Below are 25,739 nucleotides of genomic sequence, written 5' to 3' on the forward strand. Positions count from 1 at the left end.
CAATCCACGCACTGCAAAATTAAAGAACATAGACTCATAGACTCACATTTCTCATTTAAAAAGACTCCTCCACCTAAGTGGATTTCCACTCCTGTTTCTGACACCTGACTTTGACTGACCAAGACAAACACCTCCAAACCAGGATGAAAAGAAGATGGTATCTGCTGTAGACAGCTGTCCCAAGACTTTGGACCAGGCCTGTATTCCCAACCTTATATCTCCTCATTTAACCCCTTGTAATGCTTAAACCATATACCCATTTTATATTGTTCTATTTAAGGTTTTCAGAATACTATCATACTTAAAGTGATTGATTCAGAACAGACTGGTTTTGAAGGCCAGTCATTTATTAGGTGGCTCCTAATGGAACTCAATGGTTATGTGGAACAAACCTCTGGCTTTGGCTACCGCCTAGATGGCTAGAATACTGCACCCTGAGCTTCCCTTGGACGCAGGGAGGGATTCATCCTGAGATAACATCTGTCGCCAATCTTTCTCTCTTTAAGGCCAGGTGGGCTCATTCAGTGTTCCACTGGTATGGCCACCTAGCAGCATTATTTGTTCCTTCCTTGGGGCTAGATGATGTCATATCACATATATAAGCCCTGACCAAATTTACTCAACAAGCCCTTAACAATAGTCAAGCAGGAATAGCCTTATTAAATATTGAAATGTCTTTAATGAAAAAGGCTGTCCTTCAAAATAGAATGGCTTTATATATTTTAACTGCATTCCAAGGTGGTATGTGTACAATCATTCAAACTGAATGCTGTGTTTTTATACCTGATGAATTTTCCAATGTGTCATCTCTGCTACAGCACATGAAAAAGCAGGTGAATTTCTTAGGTTATCCTACACCCAGTCTTGATTTGTTGGGTTGGCCCCCTTCAGGTATTGACTCCCTTTTGCAACCTGGACTGCAATTCCTATTTCTATTACTCCTCGGAATTCTTGTATTAGTCATAATAGTCAAACTAATTACTGCTTTCTTTACTCAGTGTTGTAAGACTGGCATGCAGGCTAGCGTAACGATTGCTTAGCAACTTGAGATGGTTGATCAATCTTACAACCCTGGATGAATTTCCTTTTCTGATAAAGACGATGCCAGAGAACTAATTTTAAAACTAATCTTTTCAAATATTGAATTGTCATCATTGTTATTGTACTCATTCTATGGTTGTAAACAAAATGAGCATGAGCAGTCATGTAAAAGCACATATACAATGTTTGTGCAACATTCTAAAATTAATTGAAAAATTATATAACCTATGAAATGCTTTCTCTGTTAATATATACCTCTGTTTGTCTATTTCTCCCCAACGTGGACAACTTGGAAAATCAATAAAATAAAAGCCTAGCACCGAGGGACATGATGGACCCAGGGCAGGCAGCAACCACCCTGGTGCCGAGAGACAATATTTTGATCATCAATTCTTTCTATTGAAAGATTATAGACCAAAAGGGGGGAAATGATAAATAAATGAAAAGCAATAGGAGATATTGGAGTATATGAGGAAGCCATTTGGTTTAAAACTAATTTGGCCTGACCTTGTTTTTCTAAAAGGGCCTGATGTGGCCTGTTGAGAATACATTGTCCACTTGCTTTAAATATTTACGATGTCCCAAAGACAAGAATGATGCCCTTAAAGATAAGGATGTACCTTCCCCCATGTCGGCATTTCCTTAAGGATAAGCATGTCTTCCTAAAAGCTAAGGATTAATTACCAACCTGCTGTGCTCACCTTGTGACCACTCATCTGCTGTGCCAGCAATCTCGTGACTATTGTAAAAGGGATATTCCTATCATATGTGACATATGTTCTTTGTTCCAAGATGGTATAACCACTCTGTACATCCCACTTCTTTGGTGCCCTTCCTTCCTTGGGGAAAGAAGGCCCCAGGCTATAGTCCTCAAACCTGGCTCATAATAAACTCACTGCGATTTTGATTTATAGATTACGGATTATTTGCATTGACATTTCTCTTAAATGATTTAAAAGAACTGCATAAAATGATTATGTATATAATCAATGTCAGGGCCTACAACACATAGAAATGTAATATATTTGACACTAACAATACAAAAGATGCAGGTGAAAACAAGGCTGTATTGGAGTAAAGAAATAGCACCATTTTGTAATTTCAATTCATAGAAACAAATGTAAAGAACCAGAAATGGTAAACAAAAATGTTAATATAACAAACTTTATAAATATATACTTATTTTCCTTCCTTCTCTCAGCTTCTTTAAAAGATATAACATTATACAGAGTAATAATTATAACAAAAATATTACAAACATTTCAACTAAATAACCCTAAGTCTCCATAACAAGTAGGTAAATCGAAGGTGCAAGAATCCAACTGATTTGGATAGAATGGTTACATCTTAAAACTATTTCCAAAACCAACCTGTCTGCTGAAATCTTGTGTATAGTCTTCCTTGAGCAAACCCAGTCTTCCCAAATAGCACAAAAGTAAACTTTGCCCCAGTCCTGCTCAAATCCTAAATAATGAGGTGTGAAAAAATAAGATTTTGACAAACACACGCTACGTGCCTATAGCCACAGGTCATGGCTAAAGTGGGTAGAGCAGCAGCAGCAGCAGCAGCAGAGGCTGATGAAGGCTTGCCCATAGCTTGGAGGGGACCTGATCCTTTGAACAAACATTTAGCCACAGTTAGAGAAAAATGAGGAGAAAGAGAGGGAATGCATGAAGTCTGAAAACAACTGAGGGAGTTTAATGAACAGGACTGAGGAGACAGCAGGAACCTGGAGCCTTGGGAAAGTAAAAATACTTCATTTGAGAAAATCTTTCATCAAGTGTATAAAAGTTTAAGAAATTTAACATAGGGCCGGCCCTGTGGCTTAGCGGTTGGGTGCACGCGCTCCGCTGCTGGTGGCCCGGGTTCGGATCCTGGGCGCGCACTGACCCACCGTTTGTCCGGCCATGCTGAGGCCGTGTCCCCCATACAGCAACTAGAAGGATGTGCAGCTATGACATACCACTATCTACTGGGGCTTTGGGGGAAATAAATATATAAAATTTAAAAAAAAAGAAATTTAACATAAAGAAATTGGGACTAATGACTACATTTTAAAAAGCAATTCATAAACTTCCAAATAAAATTGCAGGCTCTTGAGTGCCGTACTTTTGTTCTTACAAAGAAGAAGAAGAATAGGCCCAAACATCTTCAAATGATGGAACACAGACTTTTGTTGGTGGGGAGACCAGAAATTAAAAAGGAAAACATTGATTAGCATAACACATGTTTAATAGCAAACCAGGCTTGGTTTGTAATTGTTACATTTATAAATGGAAACATCTCAAGAATCTAGCTCATTAAAACAAATTTAACAAAGGCAGCTTAGTTTCCTACATAAAGGAGCATTAGAACCAGTATGCTGGGCACATTAATATGTAAACCCTTATTCCATACACTCTTCAAGTATTTCCAAAAGGATGATTCTAATATAGTAAGTGAGGTCAGAGAGCAGAGTAAAAGCCACTGGTCTCTGACACTGTGAGGGTAGGGAGTGGAGGAATGTGTCCTCTGAAGTTAACTTAGCAATTGAGATTTCCAGAACTACTACCATCTATGAATATTATCACCATGAACAGCTTGTCCTATATCATCACTAGGCTAAATAATAGGTGCTTTTTAACAAGCTCTCATTACAAAAGTTTGATCATATAGTCTCAAATGCCATAATTTTTAATCCCTGCTTAATACACCATCTGGTGAATATAAGTAGTGTATTTAACCATTCTCCTATTGTTTAACTTTGTTTTGAAATTTTTCTTACTATACACTGAGATGAACACCTTTGCATATGGCATCTTTATGCTGTGGTCTTTTCCTAAGAGTAGCTTCCCAGGAGTGAAACTACTAGAGCAAGCTTAAGGTTCTTGATATGTGTGGGCAAGCTGCTGTCAAAAAGGATGGAGTAATTTGCACTCTCACCAGCAGCATACCAAGGCACTTCAATTCTCTCAGCAGAGCTGGGTAGCGTTTTCTTTCTCACATTTTCTAAGTTAGGTGAAAATGAAATACCTTATCAATATTGAAATAGGAAGTCAGTATCATCTCAGCTCAAGCATAGCAAGATGGTGGAGAATTCGGATATCCAAGGATTGAAGCCCAGCTCCACTCCATACTAGACAGATGACCCTGGAAAATGTACTTATCTATCTAAACCTCAGTTTTCTCACCTTTAAAATGGAGATAATAATACTGTCCATTTCATTAGGTGATAGAGATTTAAATATGGCCATGGCACATATTGGGCATCCAATAAGTACTAGCTGTGTTCAATAGTGCTAGACCAGACCAGGAATTCTGAACTTGGGGTCCATTAATTCTTGGGAGTCTGTGAACCTGAATGAGAAAAAAATTACATCTTTGTCATCACTCACCTTTAACTGAAATGTGACGTTGCCTTCAATTAGGAATATAAGTAACACATCTTAGTTTTAGCGGGACTTGGGACTCTAACAGAAATCAAAGCATTTTTCATATCACATTACAGTTACTGCAGATATCTCAAAATAACTTTTATACCCATCGGCACTCCAAAATGATGATAGTTTTTAGACTTGCTGTTTGATCTTATTATTTGAGACACTAATAAAGAAGCACAGATTACAATACATAGTTTTTAAAACTACTTTGATAACGGGGCTGGCCCGGTGGTGCAGTGGTTAACTGCGCAGGCTCCGCTTTGGCGGCCCGGGGTTTGCAGGTTCAGATCCCGGGCGCGCACTGACGCACTGCTTGTCAAGCCATGCTGTGGCGGCGTTCCATATAAAGTAGAGGAAGATGGGCATGGATGTTAGCCCAGGGCCAATCTTCCTCAGCAAAAAAGAGGAGGATTGGCATCAGATATTAGCATAGGACAGATCTTCCTTACAAAAAAAATTTTTTTTGATAACTATGTTTCAGTATAATTGGTCTTTGTAATCTTTTGTATCTATTTAAGCATTTTAAGATATATTCTGAGAAGGGGTAAGTAGGCTCCTCCAGACTGACAAAGGGGTCCCCTCACCCCACAAAATCTAAGAGGCCCTGCTCTGGACTCTACACAGATGTTTCACATAGAACATCCTACTTGCAGCCCTAAAACATCCGAGTTTCTTCAGTGGGCTTCACATATGAAGAGGTCCATGAATAACAGTGTGACTTCCATCCACAAACAGATACCTGGAGTCTCCAGGACAGCCCAGGAAAGCAGAGCACGTTGAGGTCTCAACCTAATTGTCCACTGGGTTTAATCATGGCCACTAACCAAGGACATTTAGGACTTGCCCCTCAGCTGGCTCCTCGGCAGGCACCCTATGCAAGAAGGCCAAGGGTCCAGGAAGGCCAGGACAGAAACACAAGTGAAGGGGCCTCATTACACTAGCACTTATTTTTATTTATGGCTGGCAGCAGGTGGCAAAGTTGGTCAATAACAGCACAAGTTTTATAAATTAATTCTTTGGAGCAAATAAAATGTGTAAGAATTTATCCCAACAGACTTCGTAATGAGACTTTCAGCCTTACCTTTCAGAGAACCTTTTTTTATAAGGATACAAACATTTAATCAGCCAACAAATGGCCTAGTCAGAAGGGGGGGGAATCTAAGGCAGATGGAAGGTGGTTTACTACTACCCAAGATAAATTGATTTCTGAGTACTTATGGAAGAACGCATATCTTGATTGCTGGCAGAATGTGGTACTTTGAAGCTTGTGTCTTATAATGCAAAAGAGTTGCAAACCCTTAGTGAAAACTGAAACTAAAAAAGCACAGAAAATTGTTCCCAAGAAAATTTAGGGAGTAAATGAACAAACACGGGACAATAATTTTTTAAAAATTATTTAACACGCCCATGTGTGACAAAGTCAATTTACTAAGGAAGAAAATCTGAGTTGGGTGCTGCTCCAAAAAAATGATTACAAGGTTTAAGCCTGATAGATATAATTCTTTGTCTAGTCAGTTAAAGAAGAATTTTTTAAATCAGCACATATGCACATCAGGAAAATGCAGGTTTTTTTTTTTTTTTTTTAAGATCAATGCAAATAGCATTCTACATTGCTACTTTTCTATATTTGTCTGGTTGTAAGAGGACAAACATACAGAAGCTGAACACCAATTTCAACTGGATAATCAGGCTACTGTGCCACTTAAAGGTAAAGGAAGATATCCTTGCTGGGAACATGCCATGTAGTGCCAACTAAGCTATTGCAATAGTCCCTCTGCTTTGTTCAAACTGAATGGCTATCGTAAAGTCATAGGATTATTTCAGAGCTGGCACGAATCGCAGTAATCACCTGATTAATCATCTCATTTTATAGAGGAGGAAACTGAGACCCAGCAAGGTTAACCAACTCGCCCACAGACAACCACAGAGCCAGACGAGTTTCATGTCCTTCCCCTCTCCCTTCCCAGGATTCTTGTAACTGCCATTCCAGCTTAATTCTGAAATATCCTTAAGTAGAAAGCCATGACACACAAAACAAAATACTCAACATAAATAGACCAGTGAATGGTGAATTTTATGGTATGTGAATTATAACAAGTTTCCCCTGCTATCCAAAAGTTCGCTTTACGCCACTTCACTTTTATGAAAGACCTACAATTAGTACCCTCTTTTCGCTAACTGAAAGAAATCCAAAGAAGATTTTCCCTTTTACGAATGAAAGTGAAAATTATGTTCAGTATTTGTTTAGCAGCGAGCCATTACAGAGGCTAAGCAGTCAAGCATACTGTCGCATTTCAAGTCTTCCACATCAGCCACAGCAGATGATGAACCTTGGTCTTCATTGAGGCAGGTAGACATAGAAGAAGGTGTAGACGTTAGTGACCTGCCTGACTTGATGGATTCAGATGACAATGAGATGTTAATAGATGACCCTCTTCCTCTCGCTCCTACACGCCAGTCTCCTGTACCTCCCACCATCCCAACCTCCCACGATTCAGCCTAACACACCATCATCACCACCACCACCTCTCGGCCTTCCAGTGTGCTGTCTTCACAATTCTGGTAAGTGAAAATACACTGTATGTACATTATTTCTACTTTATATAGGCTGTGTATTCATGACATCATTCCTGCTTTTATATATGTTGGTGTTCTTTTAGGTTTTATGTGTTATTTGGTATGATTTGGTAGATTATTTTTTGGGTCTGGGAATGTTCAAAAATTTTTCCAATATTGCTTCTCCACTTTATGCCATTTTGCCTTACAAAAGGTTTCAAAGGAACGCTATACTTTTGGACAGTGGGGGAAACCTGTATCTCAATTTAAAGAAAATAAATGGGTATCATGGGACAACAAAGATTTACTCAGTTGGTAGGCAGAATTAAATATTTATATTTTGGTTCTGAGGTTGGCCCTGTGAAATGTGACATTACTCCTGTGATATTCACGAGGTACAGAGAAAAGTTTTGTGGTTTGCACCTCCAGAGTACTCCAGTTTAAAAGAGAATACAAGACCACAGGCATGCAGGAAAAAAACAAGACAAAAAGACCTGAACAGAGAATTTAAGATGAGGTAGAAATAATAAAAAATGGCTACACAGATGAAATCAACATTCAAAGGGCAGAGATTTTTACATAAATTACATTCTAATTTCTAATTCTAAATAAATGTGTAAATTCTAATGTGCAAAATAAAATTCTCTCTCTCCATCTACTAAGAGACCTAGCCTTCTTGCTTGAAATTGGGTCTTTATTAATAGATGTGACAGAAATCCTAATTTTTGAACTCAGAAAACTCAAAGGATATAGAAAGGAGAAAAGAGAGTTAATTGTCCTTTTACCACAGTGTCCCTAAGCAATCTATATCATCTTTGATAATTTTGGATCCCAAGCCATAACAAACTGAAGAATTTTTTCCAAAGTGAGGAAGGCAAGAGGGAAAGACCAGGAGAAATTCTGTTACTCCAAACTCAAGGCCTAAATGTGCTTGTAAGCCAGCTAAAAGACTTCCAATATTGTAGACAATGCACCCAATATTGCCAATGTCTGTTTTTCAAAAAATTTCCAATTTATTGGGATTATAGAGATAACTATTTTGATGGGAACAATGAGTTTCTCTTAAATCTCATTGGCTTTCCAGAAAAAAAAATAACCACCTAGTCCAGAGGTCAAGAACCAGATTAGTTTTTTAATAAGGTATTTTTTAATAACATGATCCTGGCTTGGAAATTTAATTCTGCCTTTTGTGTGTGTGTGTGAGGAAGATCAGCCCTGAGCTAACATCCATGCCAGTCCTCCTCCTTTTTGCTGAGGAAGACTGGCCCTGAGCTAACATCCGTGCCTATCTTCCTCCACTTTATATGGGACGCTGCCACAGCATGGCCTGAGAAGTGGTGCGTCGCGTGCACCCGGGATCCGAACCCGGGCCGCCAGCAGCGGAGCACGCGCACTCAACTGCTACACCACGGGGCCGGCCCCTAATTCTGCTTTTTAAAAACTAACTGTGAACTTTTGCTTTAGGACATGACAAATGATAATAATGTCTAGTGTACTTTTAACAATTCCTTCTACAAGTTTGGGTGGCATATCTCATCTTCTCCTAGTAATTTTCCTGGGGGACAGGGAAGGTTTATGTTCTCATGTTTCCTCTCTGGTGAGGCTACGTATAGCTTTCAGGTGCTTACCCACCAATTCAATGAAAGAAATTATTTCTGTGCTTCTCAGCCTTATAGATACATTCCTTAGTCTTGGGCTATGTACGATTTATTTATTTCTCAAATGAAATTATTATAATGTGGTGGACACTCGGACGCACACACAGACCCCTCCTCAAGGAAGGACATGTTGCCCCAGCTGCTGGGAGCACTGCAGCTGTCCACCCCTTCCAGAACTGCCTCAGTTGCAGAGAGCACTCACTCAAGGTCACACTCCTTCTAGAGAGGGATGGATGCAAGCGGTATAAAGGCTTGGCCATCTCATCCCAACTCTGAACAACTCAGAAAGGCCATTCCAGCACCAAAGATCCCCATGGGATTGGCCAAGACTGTCATTGAGCCTACATACCAGCTTGATTTCTCTCTCTACCCAGTCCTGCCTCCTTCCCTCCTCTTCCCCAGCACTGATCCCAAGGGCACGCCTGAATAAATCTCCTGTACACTAAACTCAGTCTCAGAGTCTACTTCCAGGGGGAAATCAATCTGTGAAATATACTATAACTTTGAAGGTATGGTTATTTTTGCAAAGGAAAATTAAAACAAATGAAGTTAAAGAATACCTGTGGACTAGGTACACCAATAACAAACTAACAGGAAGTTCCAAGTTTTAATAGATAAAGTAGTCTCTCGGGGTTGGCTATATTTTCACTCTTGTTTTCATAAAGGCACAGCCTTGATCTTTCATCATATAAACATATTTTCTGAAGTGCTAAATGCTGAGAGTAGCTATCTTTGTTATCTCTATAGCAGTAGAAAACAGCATAAGAATTAAAATGGATGTAAATAACACATGTAAATAAGTCATTTTTATGGAACTCTGATCAAAAATTGAACTACATTTTTAACTCAAATACTGAATTATGAAGTAAAATGTAGTAAGTGTTAAAGATTTTTGTGAAAAGTATTTTTTTAAAAATCAATCCTGAAAAGGAAATTAAGAAAACAATTTCATTTACAAGAGCATCCAAAAGAATAAAATATCAAGGAATAAATTTAACCAAGAAGGTGAAAGACTTGTACACTGAAAACTACAAAACATTGAAGAAATTAAAGAGGATCTAAATAAATGGAAAGACATCCTGAGTTCTTGGATTGGAAGACTTAACACCGTTAAAACGTTAATACCACCCCAGCAACATACAGATACAATGCAATCCCTACCAAAATTTCAATGGCCTCTTTCTAGAAACGGAAAAACCAATTCTTAAATTCATATGGAATTGCAAGTGGCCCCAAATGGCCAAAACAATGTTGAAAAAGAAAAACAAAATTGGGGGAACCAGATCTCCTAATTTCAAAACTTACTATAAAGCTATAGCAACCAAAACAGTGTGGTACTGTCATAAGGGAAAACACACAGACCAATAGAACAGAACTGAAAGTTCAGAAACAAATCCTTACATCTGTGATCAGTTCATTTTGACAATGATGCCAAGACAATTCAATGGGGAAAGAATAGTCCTTTTAAGAAATGGTGCTGTGACAACTGGATATTCACATGCAAAAGAAAGAAGTTGGACCCATACCTCACACCAGACACAAAAATTAACTCAAAATGGATCAGAGAGATAGATATAAAAGCCAAAACTATAAGACTTTTTAAAAGAAAACATAGGAGTAATTCTTTGTGACCTTGGGTTAGGCTAAGAGTTCTTAGATACAACACCAAAAGCATGATCCACAAAAAAAATAATTGATAAAGTCTCTGATAAGGGCCTGGCTCCCAGAATATACAAAGAACTCTTACAACTCCATAATAAGACAAAAAAATAATTAAAAATGAGCAAAAGATTCACACAGATATTTAACCAAAGAAAACTATGAACGGCTAATAAGCATATGAGAAGATGCTCGACATCATTAATCACTAGGGAAATACAAAACCACAATGAGACATCACTTTGTACTCACAAAAACAGATATATTAAAAACACAGACAATACCCAGTGTTGGTGAGGATGTGAAGAAACTAGACCTCTTGTTGCTGGTGGGAATGTAAAATGGTAAAGCCATTTTGGATATCATTTTGGTAGTTTCTTAAAAAGTTAAACATGTATTTACCATAAGATCCAGCAATTCCACTCCTAGGTATCTACCCAAGAGGAATGAAGACATATTTCCACACAAAGACTTGTACTTGAATGTTTATAGCAGCATTATTCATAATAGCCAAAAAGTGGAAACAATCCAACTGTCCATCAACTGGGGAATAAATGAAATGTGGAATATCCATACAATAGAATACCATTCAGCAACAAAAAAGAAACAACTACTGATACATGCTACATCATGCATGAACCTCAAAACCATCATGCTAAGTAAAAGAAACCAGACACAAAAGACTACATTATTGTATGGTTCCATTTATATGAAAAGTCCTGAAAAGGTAAATCTATAAGACAAAGCAAACTGCTTGGGGTCGGGGGTGGGAACAGGGACTGTCTGCAAATGGGAATTTTGGGGGGTGATGGAAATGTTCTAAAACTGGATTTTGGTAATGGCTGCACAACTCTGATTTATTTATTTATTTTATTATTTTTTTTTGTGAGGAAGATCAGCCCTGTGCTAACATCTGCCAAGCCTCCTCTTTTTTTTTTTTTTTTTTGCTGAGGAAGACTGGCCCTGGGCTAACATTCATGCCCATCTTCCTCCACTTTATATGGGACACCGCCACAGCATGGCTTGCCAAGTGGTGTGTCGGTGCGCGCCCGGGATCCAAACCAGCGAACCCCAGGCCGCCACAGTGGAGCACGTGCACTTAACCGCTTGTGCCCCCGGGCCGGCCCCCACAACTCTGATTTATTAAAAATCATTGAATTGTGTGCACACGGGTGAATTTTACGGTAAGTAAATTATACCTAAACAGTTTTAAAAAAATAAATAAAAACCTGGAACACCAGAATACAAGCATCATCTGAAAAAGAACTGAGCACAAAAGGTAATACTTGTTTCCAAAGAACAGAAGAGCCCAGAATGGCTGCAGGTCTGGTCCAGCCTGAAGCATAGAGATTGGCTTCCCATCCTTCACACCCTTGCAAAGCAACTGCTCCTAGAAATGGAAGCAAATGTGCCTACCTGTGATGGTTAATTTTACGGGTCAACTTAACCGGCCATGGGGTGCTCAGATTCAACATTATTTCTGAGTATGTCTGCGACGGTGTTTCCAGATGAGATTAGCATTTGAGTCAGTGCACCCAGTGAAGTAGATCACCCTCCCCACTGTGGGTGGGCATCATTCAATCTGCTGAGGCCTGAACAGAACAAAAGGTGGAAGGAGGAGGAATTTGCCTCCTTTTTCCTGTCTTACTGCTGAGCTGAGACATCTCATCTCATTTTCTCTGATCCTCAGACTGCGATTTACACCACTGGCTCCCCTGGTTCTCAGGCCTTCGGACTTGGACTGAGTTACACCACTGGCTTTCCTGGGTCTCCAGCTGGCAGATGGCAGATCGTGGGACTTCTCAGCCTCCATAATTACGTGAGGCAATTCCTCATAAATAAATATCTCCATCTCCCTCTCCCTCTTTCTCTCTATATATCTCCTATTGGTTCTGTTTCTCTGGAGAACCCTATTACACCATCCCTATACCAAATGAAGCCGAGTTCAATACATCATCAGGCACAACTCAGGAAACATAAAATGACTCCCTGACAACAGAGATTTCAAAGCATCTTGGTTTCCATATATTCATAAATCACTTCAAGCATCTGGCTGCATGTTCAGTGTGTGGCATTTAATCTGTACACCTGACTCACAGGACTTCATAATTCACCAACTATGACTATGTTGTATCTTTTTTGTTTTAAAGCTGTCCAATTATCACACACCCACAGTTTCATCAGATGCTTCCTTGAAACCTCTGGAGTTACACAGTCCAGACCCCTGCTTCCAAGCAGCATTACCCCAATCCAGCTGGAGGGGACGAGTAAGCAAACTCTCCTTAAAAGTCCTTTGACATTCTGTTTCAATGTTTAACCACCGTTAGCTGAGAGATATCCATTCTGCTGATCCTGACATTTTTTGAGTTCACCTTATTTCCGTGCCATCTGGAGCAGAAGTAACTGTCTCCCTACTTTCTGAAAGGGGATAACATTTGAAAATGACCATGAACATTACCTCTCAAGGTTCATTTCACTTCAACCTTTCCTCTTAGGTACTGTTTTCTACCCTTCCAGCCACCTCTGGTCCTTAATTTTGCTCTCCTGAATGCTCTAAATTTTCACACCCCATCAAGCATGACAACCAGCACTGGGTACAGAATTCTAAAGTAATGCCCAATATAGCAGAGAGATTAGTTGCCAAATAGTTTAGAATAAGTTCATTCCTAAAAAACAAACAAACAAAAACCTAGGGAGAATGGTGCCATGGTATAATTAGAATTACCAAGAATGTGAAGGAATTCCTGGGTATTTAGAGGAGGGAGAAGGTACCAGAAAGGAGAGTATGTAGTGGAAAGGCAACAGAATGACACTTAAGTCTCCTGGAGGACAAGACTATTTCTAGGCTCCAATACACCCAACAGGGGGAAAAAAGAGTTTTCTTCCTTGCACCTTGCCTTAAGGTAATTCTTTTTTTAAGGGATAACTGCTTACTAGACATTCCTTGTATTAAATCCAAGCTATGTCTTTTCACTTGTGCAACAAATACGGAACCACAGACGTTAAGTGCTAAAGTTATCTATGAACAAAACGACCGAGTTCAACCTTCTTAATTTACTGATAAGGACACCGAGGATTGGGGTGGCGGGCTGTGGAATGACTGTCCAAAGTTACTTAGAGACAGGGCTGGGACTACAAGCTGTGCCTCTCGGCCTCAGGCCCAATCTCCTTTGACTGGACCCCTCTGTCTCCAGGAAGGAGATAACTTAAGAAATCAAGATCTAGAAAGAACAGGAAAGACTTCCATAAGTGGAAAATATCAGTATGTAAAAGGGACAAAATGAAGTGACATATCTTCCCATTTCTTTACCTGAGAGGAACTCAAAACCACCCTACTGTTTTGTTTTACAAGCAGCTTGTTAAATCCATGCTCTAGCGGTAATTACATAGATTATACCACTTATTTTGTTTCTAGAACTTCATTCTCTGGCTTGGAGGAGGAGGCTCAAGCCTTCTGCCTCAAGGAGGGTACTCTTCTGGGTCCTGGAGAAGCCTGGTTCCCACAGCTGCAGGGTGGGGCCTTCTGCGGAAAGGGTAAAGGCATGCAAAGCTCCCACTTCCCTTCGGAGGGCACCCTCGGGAGAGCTCTACCTCCTGGCCCCTTTTCTCCCCCTCCCTCTGGGAACTCCAACTGGAACAGGAAAAGAGGCAGGAAGCCCTTCCCTTCTAGAAGGGCCAGTGGGAAGGAGGCTGAGGGTCAAAAGAAAAGGACAAAGGAACTGTCCTCAGTCTAGGTCACAATTTCTCAAAGCACAATGCCATAGGTCTGGCAGGATGGGCAGTCTGGGGGGGGCATTCAAAGGTACAGAATAACCTCGGCATGCTTTCCAAGGACATGATCTCATTTGAATGTTTTTAGGGTGGGGGTTTCATTATAGAATTCAAATCAACACAGCGTTATCACTATGTCATTGCAGGAACTTTTAAGCCAAATCAGGAGACTAGCACATAAATGGGAAAGAAGGAAATGGAATTTCGTTCCAAATCTTTTTAGTTTGTGGCAGAGAACTTTGGGCTAGGCCCCCATATTAACTGGGGTATAAGTTCATGTTTCTCCATTGTTAGGGAAACTTTGGTGGGAAGCATGGGAGGTACTGGCTCCAGCAAAAAAAAATCTTGGTTGTTCACAGGGACACCAACCCAGGTCAGAAGGAGACAGGCAGGCAGTTCTAGGCTCAAAGTCCTAGTGCATAACAAAGAACAGGTATACTTGCCTGACCTTGCCTTCTGCCCCACACCCTGGAAAGCTAAGTGGGGCCTGAGCTAGCTGGCAGCTTGAGGGGTTAGGTGGTTCTAGCTGTCCCCCTTAGGAACACAACCAACAGGCACGATGAGAAATCACTTTGCTATCGGTGGGATTTTCAGGCAAGCATTTTATGCATTTACATTTACGAAGTTAAAATTTGAAAACATAATACTCACTGTATTTTTTTGAGTTACCATATCCTGAAAAGAAAAAGAAAAGATAAATATAGCTTTTTTCCAAAACAGCTAATCTCCATAAGCACTAGCAAGCACTTTGTCCCCCCACCCACTATCTAGCACCCACCTTAGAGCAAGAGTTAATCATTTGAAACCTCCCCTCGCAAAAAAGCTTTAAATAGGATGAGCCCAGGAGAATTGTAAAACTCGTGTTCTAAGGAAAATTTATCATTAATTGGTTAGCTTTGGAACTACTGAGGGGCATACGGTTATAAGGATTCTCTCATAGCAGTGGCAATGATTTTTGTCCAAAGCTATTTGAGATTCAAGTTTGGGGCTCTGAATGCCCTGCACCACGCCTTCCCAGTGAAGAACGTCTGTGACAGCAAGGAAGTGCATGGGAAGCATTGTGGTATCCCTGGGTCTGGAACTGTTTTCTTGACTCATCAATGTGAAGGCTGCAGGCCACCTCCCAGTCAGACCTCCTACAGAAGGGGCGTTGCTGATAGGATTCCTGACATCTCACTATAATTGTTGAGGAATTTCCAGTTCAATGACAACGATTTTTGTCACTTAACTTAGCATAATGGTTATGCAGCCCTCGACTGTATCACTTATGCACCGCAAGCCAACATTTGCCAAAAGAAAGAAAACATAATTAAACAGCTGCCCGGTAAAACACGTTTTATATATTCTGAGATTTCTATTTTCTTTTTTTTTTTTTAAGATTTTATTTATTTATTTTTCCCCCCAAAGCCCCAGTAGATAGTTGTGTGTCATAGCTGCACATCCTTCTAGTTGCTGTATGTGGGACGCGGCCTCAGCATGGCCGGAGAAGCAGCGCGTCAGTGCGAGCCCGGGATCCGAACCCGGGTCGCCAGCAGTGGAGCGCGCTCACTTAACCACTAAGCCACGGGGCCGGCCCAGAGATTTCTATTTTCTGATGACAAGCGCAGATTGCTTCTTCTGGCGTCAGATATAACTGACCACCCATTTCCACTTTAGGAAATATTTTTCCGTATCATTAAAAATTAAAACTTATCTAAGTCATGGGACTTTCCCGAGTTCACTAAGGCACAGTTGAGAAAAAAATGTACTGACTTGGAAAAAAAATACATTCTAATTTCATGTTTCTCATCAAAATACAGCTTAATAATCTACCCTTTCATATTTTCAAAGTATTTCTAAGCATAAGTACTTTAGTGAAAAATCAGTAAAAGAAAAATATCATTATCTAAATATCTAAAGTAATTTAGATTGGTTTATAGCCTTTTGAGAAACTATTCTACAATGTAAAGTATAATAATAAGACAGTTCTTTCACTTCTTACAACACAGTACTGTGCTATAGTTAGAGTACACATTTATGTAAAGTGTATGTGATATAGAACACGTGTAGGTTACACATTTGAAGCAGGTAGTATTTCTATCAGGAAATAATCCCAAATTATTACAGGACCCAGAAAAATTTGGCTAATATTAAATCTCAAGAAACACACAAATGTCCAACTTTGCCATCACAAAATTGTGCTATTTATATACTAGTGATTTTAAATGCTAAGGGAGCTGGACATTTAGAAATGATGTCTGTGAAGGCTAACTCTGAACCACTGGTTCTCACCCCTGGCTGCACATTCTGGAGGTTAAAAAAAAAATCTCCTTGAGATTGTGACGTAATTGGCCTGGGGTGTGGCCTGGGTATTGGGATATTTACAAGCTCTCCAAAGATTCTAAAGTGCAGTCAAGGTTGAGTAACATTGCTGTAAACAAACTAATCTTTTATTCGTGAAATGATTTAACACAGACCAGGATTTTCTGACTAATGTTAAGATATAAACTATATTAATATCAGCTCAATTTTGGAATAACTCACCTTAGATAATCACATTTTATGAATATGAGCACGTGTTAAAAGTACTATGTTATCCAAAAAAAGCTTGTATAAAACTTGCAAAAATACATTTTAAAATTTCTCAATAATTACTGAGTTGTGCATGAACACACAAGTTTTCAGTTTTGTTCTGCTTTAAACTGGGGGAAAATAACATTAAATACTGAGTATGTGCTAAAATTTATCTGTGCTAAAGTTTCTGCCCATTTTAGTAACTGTTAAATGTCTTCATATTATTATCCAAGTTGAAAACTGATTTTTTTTTTTTAATGTGTAGGTTTGGATCAAACTGCCCATTAAAGGATTCAGAGTGGTGTGTTTGCTTCAATGGAAAATAACAGGAGTCTTTGCCTTTGCTTCCCTAATGAGCCTGGAAATATTCAAGTTGCCTGCAAATGCACATGTGTAGCACACATGCTCACACAGTAGCCAGGAAGTCATCTGTGTGAGTGAGAACCTAGGGTGGGAAGGAAGGAATTGCACAAGCAAATCTATACTCTTTTTCTCCAACCTCATTTGCTACACGTGCATTTTTTTTTAACTGTGCTAACGATTTATAACATTATTTAAGTTTCATGCATACAACACTATAATTCAACTTCTATATACACTACAGCATGCTCACCAACAAAATCTTGTTTCTATCGGCCACCATACAATTGACCCCCTTTACCCATTTTGCCCTTCCTCCACATCCCCTTCCCCCTGGTAACCACCAATCTGTTCTATCTATGTGTTTTTGTCTTGTTTTGTTTGTTCGTTTGTTTTTTTTATATTCCACATGAGCGAAATCATATGGTGTTTGTCTTTCTCTGTCTGACTTATTTCACCTAGCATAGTGTCCTCAAGGTGCATCCATGTTGTCACAAATGGCAAGATTTCATCTTTTTTTATGGCTGAGTAGTATTCCATTTTATATATGTATGTGTATACATATATAAAATCTTCTTTATCCTTTCATCTGTCAATGGGCACTTAGGTTGTTTCCACACCTTGGCTATTGTGAATAATGCTGTAATGAACATAGGGGTGCACCTATCTTTTCAAATTAGTGTTTTTTTTATTCTTCAGATAAATACCCAGAAGAAGAATAGCTGGATCATATGGTAGTTCCCTTCGTAATTTTTTCAGGAATCTCCACACTGTTTTCCATAGTGGCTGCACCAATTTACATCCCCATCAACAAGCTACATGTATATTTCAACTGAACATACAATACTGCTTTCCCAAAACGAAGTATTCAGGAGAAGGTGAACAATGCCCTTTACCTTCAATGAAAGAGCAGTGTCAGGGTCAGTGTCATGGTACAGGATCACGTTATTGGCCATATCGAAGCTTTCGCGGACGCCAAGGTGGTAGAAAAGTGAAGGCTGTCTGGAGACATCACTCATGTCCACCACCGCAACATCTGAGCAGAAGTGAGGAAGGACTTGATTAAAATTACCCCATGAACTGCAGAAGAAAAGCAATAAGAATGGGAAAAAAACCCAAAAATTCTTTCTTCTTCAAAGTGCTAGGAATGTACCCTCACTTAAAAATTGCTGGTGGACTTTTTTTGCATGTATGTGAGGAAGATCAGCCCTGAGCTAACATCCAACGCCAATCCTCCTCTTTTTGCTGAAGAAGATTGGCCCTGGGCTAACATCTGTGCCCATCTTCCTCTACTTTATATGGGATGCCGCCACAGCACGGCTTGACTAGCAGTGCATTGGTCCGCGCCCGGGATCCGAACCTGTGAACCCCAGGCCGCTGAAGTAGAGCTCATGAACTTAACCAATACGCCACCAGGCCGGCACCTGCTGGTGGACTTTTAATGTTATTTTCATTAGGAAATTTATCATATCCAAAGAACATATTTAGCTTATATATGAAGTATAAAGTATAATGAAATGAAAAACCATGCACCCACGACACAGAGCATTATCTGTACCGTCAGAGCCCCACATGCCTCTCCCCAATCACATCTCCTCCCTCCTGCCCAGAGAAACCTCTATCCTGATGTCTGTATGTATCAGTTCCCCGCATAAAAATGTATACGCATATTACACGTTATTATAATGTATGAATTCATAAATAGTATATTGTTTAGTTTTGCATGTCTTTGAACTTTGCATAAATAGTCTCACACTGTATGTACTCTTTGACTTGCTGTCTTTTGGCGTGATACAACCAATTTGTATGTCGAGCTCTGGTTCATGCATTTTCAGTTCAGCATAGCATTCCATTATAGGATGACTAGATGGCAATTTCTTGATCCATCCTCTCTATAATTTTGTACATTTCTTTTCCTATTTCAAACTACTGTAATGAACGTTCAAACTACTGTAATGAACGTTCCTGCACCATGCTCCTGATTCACATGTCCACCATCAACTTCACTGGCTCTGTGCAGAGGCACCGGGAGACCAGAGGTAGGGCATCAATAAGCCCTGTGTGGGCCTTCTATTCTCTAATTTACGGATTGTCAGCTATCTGCCAGGCATTGTGCTGGTACAAGGGATAGAAGTGTGAACGAGGCATGATCCCTTTCCTCAAAAAAACGTGTAATACAATGCGGGTGACGGGAAGGAAGCAGTGATGAGAATCACAGTCAGGAGGTCTAAAGTGAGGGGAACAGTAACAGAGGCACCCCTGGGAGGGTACCTCACCCACACTCGGGTGGAGGACTGTCAGGTGAGGCCTGGAGGAAGTGATATTGTCTGGGACCTGAGAGTCCATAAGAGCTAGGCAGGCAAATCAGGGTAAGGATGAGGAGGATGGAAAGGGAAGGAAAGAGCATTGTAGGAAGAGATGACAGCAAGTGCAAAGGGCCAGAGGTAAGATGGGATGTAAGCGATGGGGCCATTGCAAATCGTATCATGGGACCAGAACACTTGAGAAGATGAACCTGGAAGGGTTAGCAGGTGCCAGGCAGTGACGAGGTCTGAAGGCCATGTTAAGACGGCTGGACTCTACCTTGAGGCAATGGGAAACCTTTGGTAGGTTTTTTTTTCTGTTTATTATGGAAAATTACAAATGTATATAAAAGTAGACAGAATAGTATAACGAAGCTCCCATACCCCCTCACCTCCCTCAATAATTATCAACTCAACCAGCCTTGTTTCATCTCTACTGCCATCCACACCACCACCTTCCATATTATTTTGAAGCAAGTCCCAGGCATATCATTTCATCCCCAAATATTTCAGAATGTATTGCTAAAAAATAAGAACTCAAAGAAAAAATAACCACAGCATCAATGTCTCACCTAAAATTAAAAAAAATAATCATAAGGAGTTTAAATAGGAGACTGTCATATCCAAATTCACGCTTGAGAGGTTGTTTCTCAAGAAAGGACAAATGTATATGCTGAGGAACCACTTTACAACCCAGCCTGGTTAATTTATCTCAAATGGATAAATGTTCCCCACAGACATTTGCTTGGAGTCAAAAATCATACTGCACCTGAATAAATTAGACATTCTGCCTATATGATTGTTCCCTGGACTCTATTATCTACTCAAATTAAAGAGAATGTGCTTCCTAGTGACGCTATTGAGACACGGCAACACAGATGCTAATTCCAAGGTCATGGGGACTGCTACAATTAGTTAATAAAGCAAAGGAAGTAAACGGAGGACAACAAAGGAGAGGGGTCAGAAGCGGCAGAGGGCAGGGATGGCCAGCAGCCCCCAAGTCCCACAGGCCATTTCATAGAACACCTGCAACTTGGTGGAATAGCTTGTCACCGAGTAGGTTAAGTTTTAATCTGGTGACGTGAGTTCCTTCTTTCCTCAGCCTTCTCAGTGTTCTGTGCTGGGACCTGTACACTGGCCTCACCACTTCCGCTAAGGAGCCCCTGTGTGGCTCCACCAAGGGATAGAGGCCTTTCAGTGCCTAATTAGAATAGGACAGACACTGCTACTCCAAAAAAATTCCAAGTAATTCATGTTCAATAAGAAAATTGTCTCAAACCCAAAGTTGACATTTTTGCCTGACATTTGTCACTCAGGCCAGTAGATGAAGTTTACTTTGAGGAATTATACCACAACAATATTCAACCAGCTTTTTAGAGCTTCTAGCACAGTAATTTAGCAGATTTATAAATGTTAAATATGATAAAACATCAGATTAGAATTTTTACTATATATGAGGAATCAAGGTGTTTTTTCCCTAAAGAGATCATAAATTACCTAAAAGCTGCAATCATCACAATGGTCACTTGCTTTGCCATTTACAAAACACTTCCAAGGACATCTCAGTTGAATTTCAGAACCATTCTGTGAGGCAGGCAGGGTAGGTATTGGCTCCACTTCATAGGTGGGGAAATGAAGCGTAAAGAGGGTAACAGATTCGCCCAAAGTCACACAGCTAGGGCACAACGGAGTCAGGGCTCAAACTCAGCTACGTCCTGTGCTCTCCAGTGCCAGATGAGGCTTACTACTTTCCTGACTCAATTTCTGAAATCAAGCCAGTTGAGGGCAAAACAGTTTATTTACCCAGCTAAACGTTAGGCAAACAGACCACAGATAAAAAAGGAGAGATAAAATTCAGGTTTTCACTCACAAATGCACCCTGTGCTCCCAGCAACCATGACCTTCCAGTTCCCACTGATGCAGGCCAGCCTCAGGGAAAAAGCCTAAAGCCTGCCTAGAATAAACCATCTTCCTTGATCGAGCACCACACACACCCTCGACCTATCTTGGTATAAGGAACCTTAAGAAGTGATACCACATCAAAGACTGCAAAAAGCCAAGGCTCCCATTAAAATCTACTCTTAGCAGGAAAGCGTCTGAATTTAAAACTGAAGTGCCCTTCAAACGATTTAAGAATGAATTACAATTATCTCACTACATGCTAATATGAAAGATGAAAGATGAATGATGTATGGGATTTTAGTTCATTAAAAACTTTTGAACACTAACATTATTTTTGTGAAATGTTTTTTATGTAATAAGCAAAACTACAATTTCTAGTGTGGTTTAAAAGTATCTGATTTCCTCAAAAAAATTAAGAATAGAACTACCATATGATCCAGCTATTCCACTGCTGGGTATTTATCCAAAGAACACAAAAACACGAACACATAGAGATATATGCACCCCTATGATCACTGCAGCATTATTCACAATAGCCAAAATTTGGAAACAACCTAAGAGTCCATCAAAGGATGAATGGACAAAGATGTGGTGTATATACATATATATACACACACACACATATATATACACACACAATGGAATACTACTCAGCTATAAAAAAAAAAAAGATGAAATCTTGCCATTTGCGACAACATGGATGGACCTAGGGGTATTATGCTAAGTGAAATAAGTTAGACGGAGAAAGTCAAATACCGCATGATCTCACTCATAAGTAGAAGATAAAAACAACCACCACCACCACATAGATACAGAGTTTAGATTGGTGGTTACCTGAGGGGAAGGGGAGAGGGAGGAGGGTGAAAGAGGTGACAGGGCACATGTATATGGTGACGGGTGATGGATGGTGATTAGTCTTTGGGTGGTGAACATGTCATCTACACAGAAATTGCAATATGCTGATGTATACCAGAAATTTATGTTACAAACCAATGTTACCTCAATAAAAAAAAATTTTTAAAAAGTATCTGATTTCCAAAGCAAAGCATTAATCAGTGAAATGTATGATGGCTAATGGTCTACCACACAGTAATTGTGTGATGGTACTGGCTCGTGCCAGTCTTGAAATATATTCCAGGTTATCTGTAAATCTATCCCACTCTCAGCAGAAAAAAGAAGTAACAAATGTAAGTAAGATTGGCTGTGCCTAAATTAAAAGAACTAGATTTTAGAATAATTTTCCTGCCAAAGACAGTTTGTAAAAAATCTGATTGGATTTATGGCAACCTTGGCCATCCAAAACAACAGAGCCCAGATTTACCAGACAGGAGGCACCTCTACTAACTCCTACCATAACTTAGATGTTACCTCATCCACTGCCGCTCACGTCCAACATACTTGAGGGCAGGTCCATGGAAGGAATGTTGTGAAGTATCATTTAAAACCAATTTTCCAGTATCGTAAGGAGGAGTCAACCTACCAATTCAGTGTCACGAGGTCAAAAAATTCTTACCAAGTGCCACGTGGGATGGGTACTAGTTGCTTGGAGTATCAAGTTTCAACGAGAAAGGGGCAGTGAGGAAGAGTGGGGACATCAGGAACCTATATCTGGTCCCCTATCTTTTGCTTTCCAGCATCTTTTTATATGAATGACCAAAAAATAAATTTTTATAACTTTATAAGTATGATCGAGATGTGTTCACTATCAGTTTTTTCAAAAGAAACACGCCATATATAAGCAAACTACGTTACTCACCGAAATGAATGGACTCATTTGGCTTAATTTCAGACCACTCACAGTGAAATATCTGTGATATAAAGTATAGCATGATTTAAGTCACTTTAGCTTTCGCATGTATATGTTGCTCTTGCAGCTAGCAAGGCAAAAAAACAAATGTGCAGCATTATACTGTGAGCTAGGGTGTGCTCATCACTTTAAACGTTATCAATATCACTGTCCTCATCCGTGACGTCACACCTCACAGTTCCAACTCTGGGTTCCCCGGCAGCCCTTGAATACACCACCTCAATATTTGCATCTTCATCACCGGAAGGTTCCTCTTCAGCTCCCTTCAACCCTTTTATAAAAGGATCTGCTTTGACATGACTCTCTTTGGAAAGTTTTTTCAGACATGTTTCTTAGGAGGCTTTTCTGACCAGCAGATAATGGCCTCTTCTTCTAAAAGGTCTGTGTCACACATCGCCTTCAAGATGTGAACAATTTTAGAGATGAGTAGAGCCCGATGTACAGCTACCACACACTGCAAACTATGAAGAGGGTACCACTGAGCTTTTCTGTTATGGTGACAAAATTGTAGGAGATGGCTCCTGTCCTTCTTAATTTGTTCTCTGTCTCACTAAAATGGCCATCAGTCAACACAAGAGGACCAATGGTGTTTACGTTTACTTCAACAATAATCTCCTCTTTCTTTTTCCTAACAAAATCAACTGCTCCCTCAAGATCATCACTAGGTGCCAGAACTTTTGCATGACCGCTGATTCCACCCATTCTGTGCTCTAAGCTTCCTGATTGGTGTCCACCCCATAGCTTGTGGAGGGGCACTGAGTTCATTTGGTGATAGTGGTGGCGACTCATTGCTGGATATGGGGTTATTTTTCTTTGTCTTTATTCTTTGTAATTTCCTCTTTTTTTCATGTACCAATTTCCTTTTTCTTGGGTGGTTCTTTGAGAATGAATGTGCAGAGTTTATGCTTTGCGTCAAGCATGCCTCACTAGCCACAGGCTTTATAAAAATTACTTAGCAAGGACAAGTATTTTGGGGGCAGGATTCTCAGGACAGAAAACACATTTTCTAATGAACCCATCCAACAAGTCTTGAAACTTTAGCCTTGTGAGATCCAATGACAATCCAATGGTCATTCTAAACATCAAAATGGTCTTTGCTCCCAGCTCACAACCAAAGGCCAATCAAGCACCTTCTTGATATCAATCATTCCATTTCCTTTTGTTCCATTTATTCTACTTCTTTTGCTTCCAACCTTGACAGTCATACAGAGCATCTTATATAGACAGAACTGGTCTGATACAACGCAGGCGACATTGAGGATACTTTTGCTTATCGATAAGCATGATCAATAAGATGCAGAGATATTTTATCATATTCTGGTTACTATTGCTGCATGACAAAACATCTAAAAATTTAATGGTACAGGGGCTGGCCCAGTGGCGCAAGCAGTTAAGTGTGCGCGCTCCACTGTGGCGGCCCAGGGTTCACCGGTACGGATCCCGGGCGTGCACCGACGCACCGCTTGTCAAGCCACGCTGTGGCGGCGTCCCATATAAAGTGGAGGAAGATGGGCACGCATGTTAGCCCAGGGCCAGTCTTCCTCAGCAAAAAAGGAGGAGGATTGGCAGATGTTAGCACAGGGCTGATCTCCTCACAAAAAAAAAAAAAAAAAAAAAAAAAACTTAATGGTACAAGTTTGAGTTCTGGTTCCAATAAGATGGAATAAATATATTCTACCCTGTCTCTCCTTGAATGCATCTATAAAAACTGACAGAATGGGTGGAACAGCTATTTTAGGATTATAAGAAGTAAGTGGTAGCAAAAGATTGGAGAAGATGACCAGATTTCAAAGCATCATCAAACCAACAGCAAGTTTCCCATTTTACCCTAGTCTCCTCCAGCCTGGACTAAAGGCAGCCTGAAACCCAGAAGTGGGTGTGGGATGTGGACAGAGAGAGCACCAGGAGAAGTCCTCTAGTTCTGGCTCAAAAAGCAGGAAAGGAGCCTCCTAATGTTCAGGAAAAGTGAGGGATATTCTCCACCTTTTTTCTTCTCTCTGTTCTCTTGTACCCCCAGGACTCCAGCAATCTCACAGCAATGACAGCAGAGATAGTCAGTGGCAGTGGGAGGCCTACAGGTGCCTGGAACTCAGAGAGGGGAACCTTTTGCTCTAATCGGAGGAGCTGTGGTCCCAAGGGTTGTGGTGGTGACTCTCCATTGTTTTTTTTTTTCTCTCTGAACTCTCAGCCTCAGACATGGGCACAGTTGTGACAAGTGTGAGGCAGAGCAAGACAACCAAAGCCCCAGCTTTCTGGCCATAGGAGTGAAAAGGGGAGCCCCGGTAAACCAGAAAGTACAAAGCTGGACAGCACCGAAAAGGCTTTGAAATCAAACTGACACCACAACTGAAACAGAACTTGGCAGCCTGAACCAACTAGGCTGGCTGCCCGCTTAAGCAAAAATATCAACAGACTCCATAGGATATAAACAAGGCCCAGAATCTCATAAAGTAATATTCAAAATGTTCAGGATACAATCCAAAATTACTTGGCATTCAAAGAAGCAGAAAAGTTTCAACTCACATGGGAAAGGACAATCAACAGACTTCAATGACAAGACAGAGACATCAGAATTATCTGACAATGACTTTAAAGCAGTTATTATAAAAATTCTCCAAGAAGGGCACATACTCCTGAAAAGAATGGAAAAAATAGAAAGTCTCAACAAGTAAATTAAAGAGAAGAACCAAATGGAAATTTTAGGAATGAA

At 40.2% G+C, this 25,739-nt stretch overlaps 1 protein-coding gene across 1 annotated transcript in view; it reads right to left on the reverse strand.

Moving 5' to 3' along the window:
- MAP3K15 (mitogen-activated protein kinase kinase kinase 15) overlaps positions 1–25,739 on the reverse strand; it is a 133,019-nt gene that overhangs the window by 96,100 nt on the left and 11,180 nt on the right. The window contains exons 2-3 of the mRNA XM_058535537.1: positions 17,914–18,053; positions 14,756–14,779 (exon numbers count right to left, since the gene is read on the reverse strand). Of these exons, the coding sequence (XP_058391520.1) occupies positions 14,756–14,779; positions 17,914–18,053 (164 nt within the window). The remainder of the gene's footprint in view (positions 1–14,755; positions 14,780–17,913; positions 18,054–25,739) is intronic.

This window comes from Diceros bicornis, chromosome X, assembly GCF_020826845.1.
Source record: "Diceros bicornis minor isolate mBicDic1 chromosome X, mDicBic1.mat.cur, whole genome shotgun sequence".
Taxonomy (NCBI): Eukaryota; Metazoa; Chordata; class Mammalia; order Perissodactyla; family Rhinocerotidae; genus Diceros; species Diceros bicornis.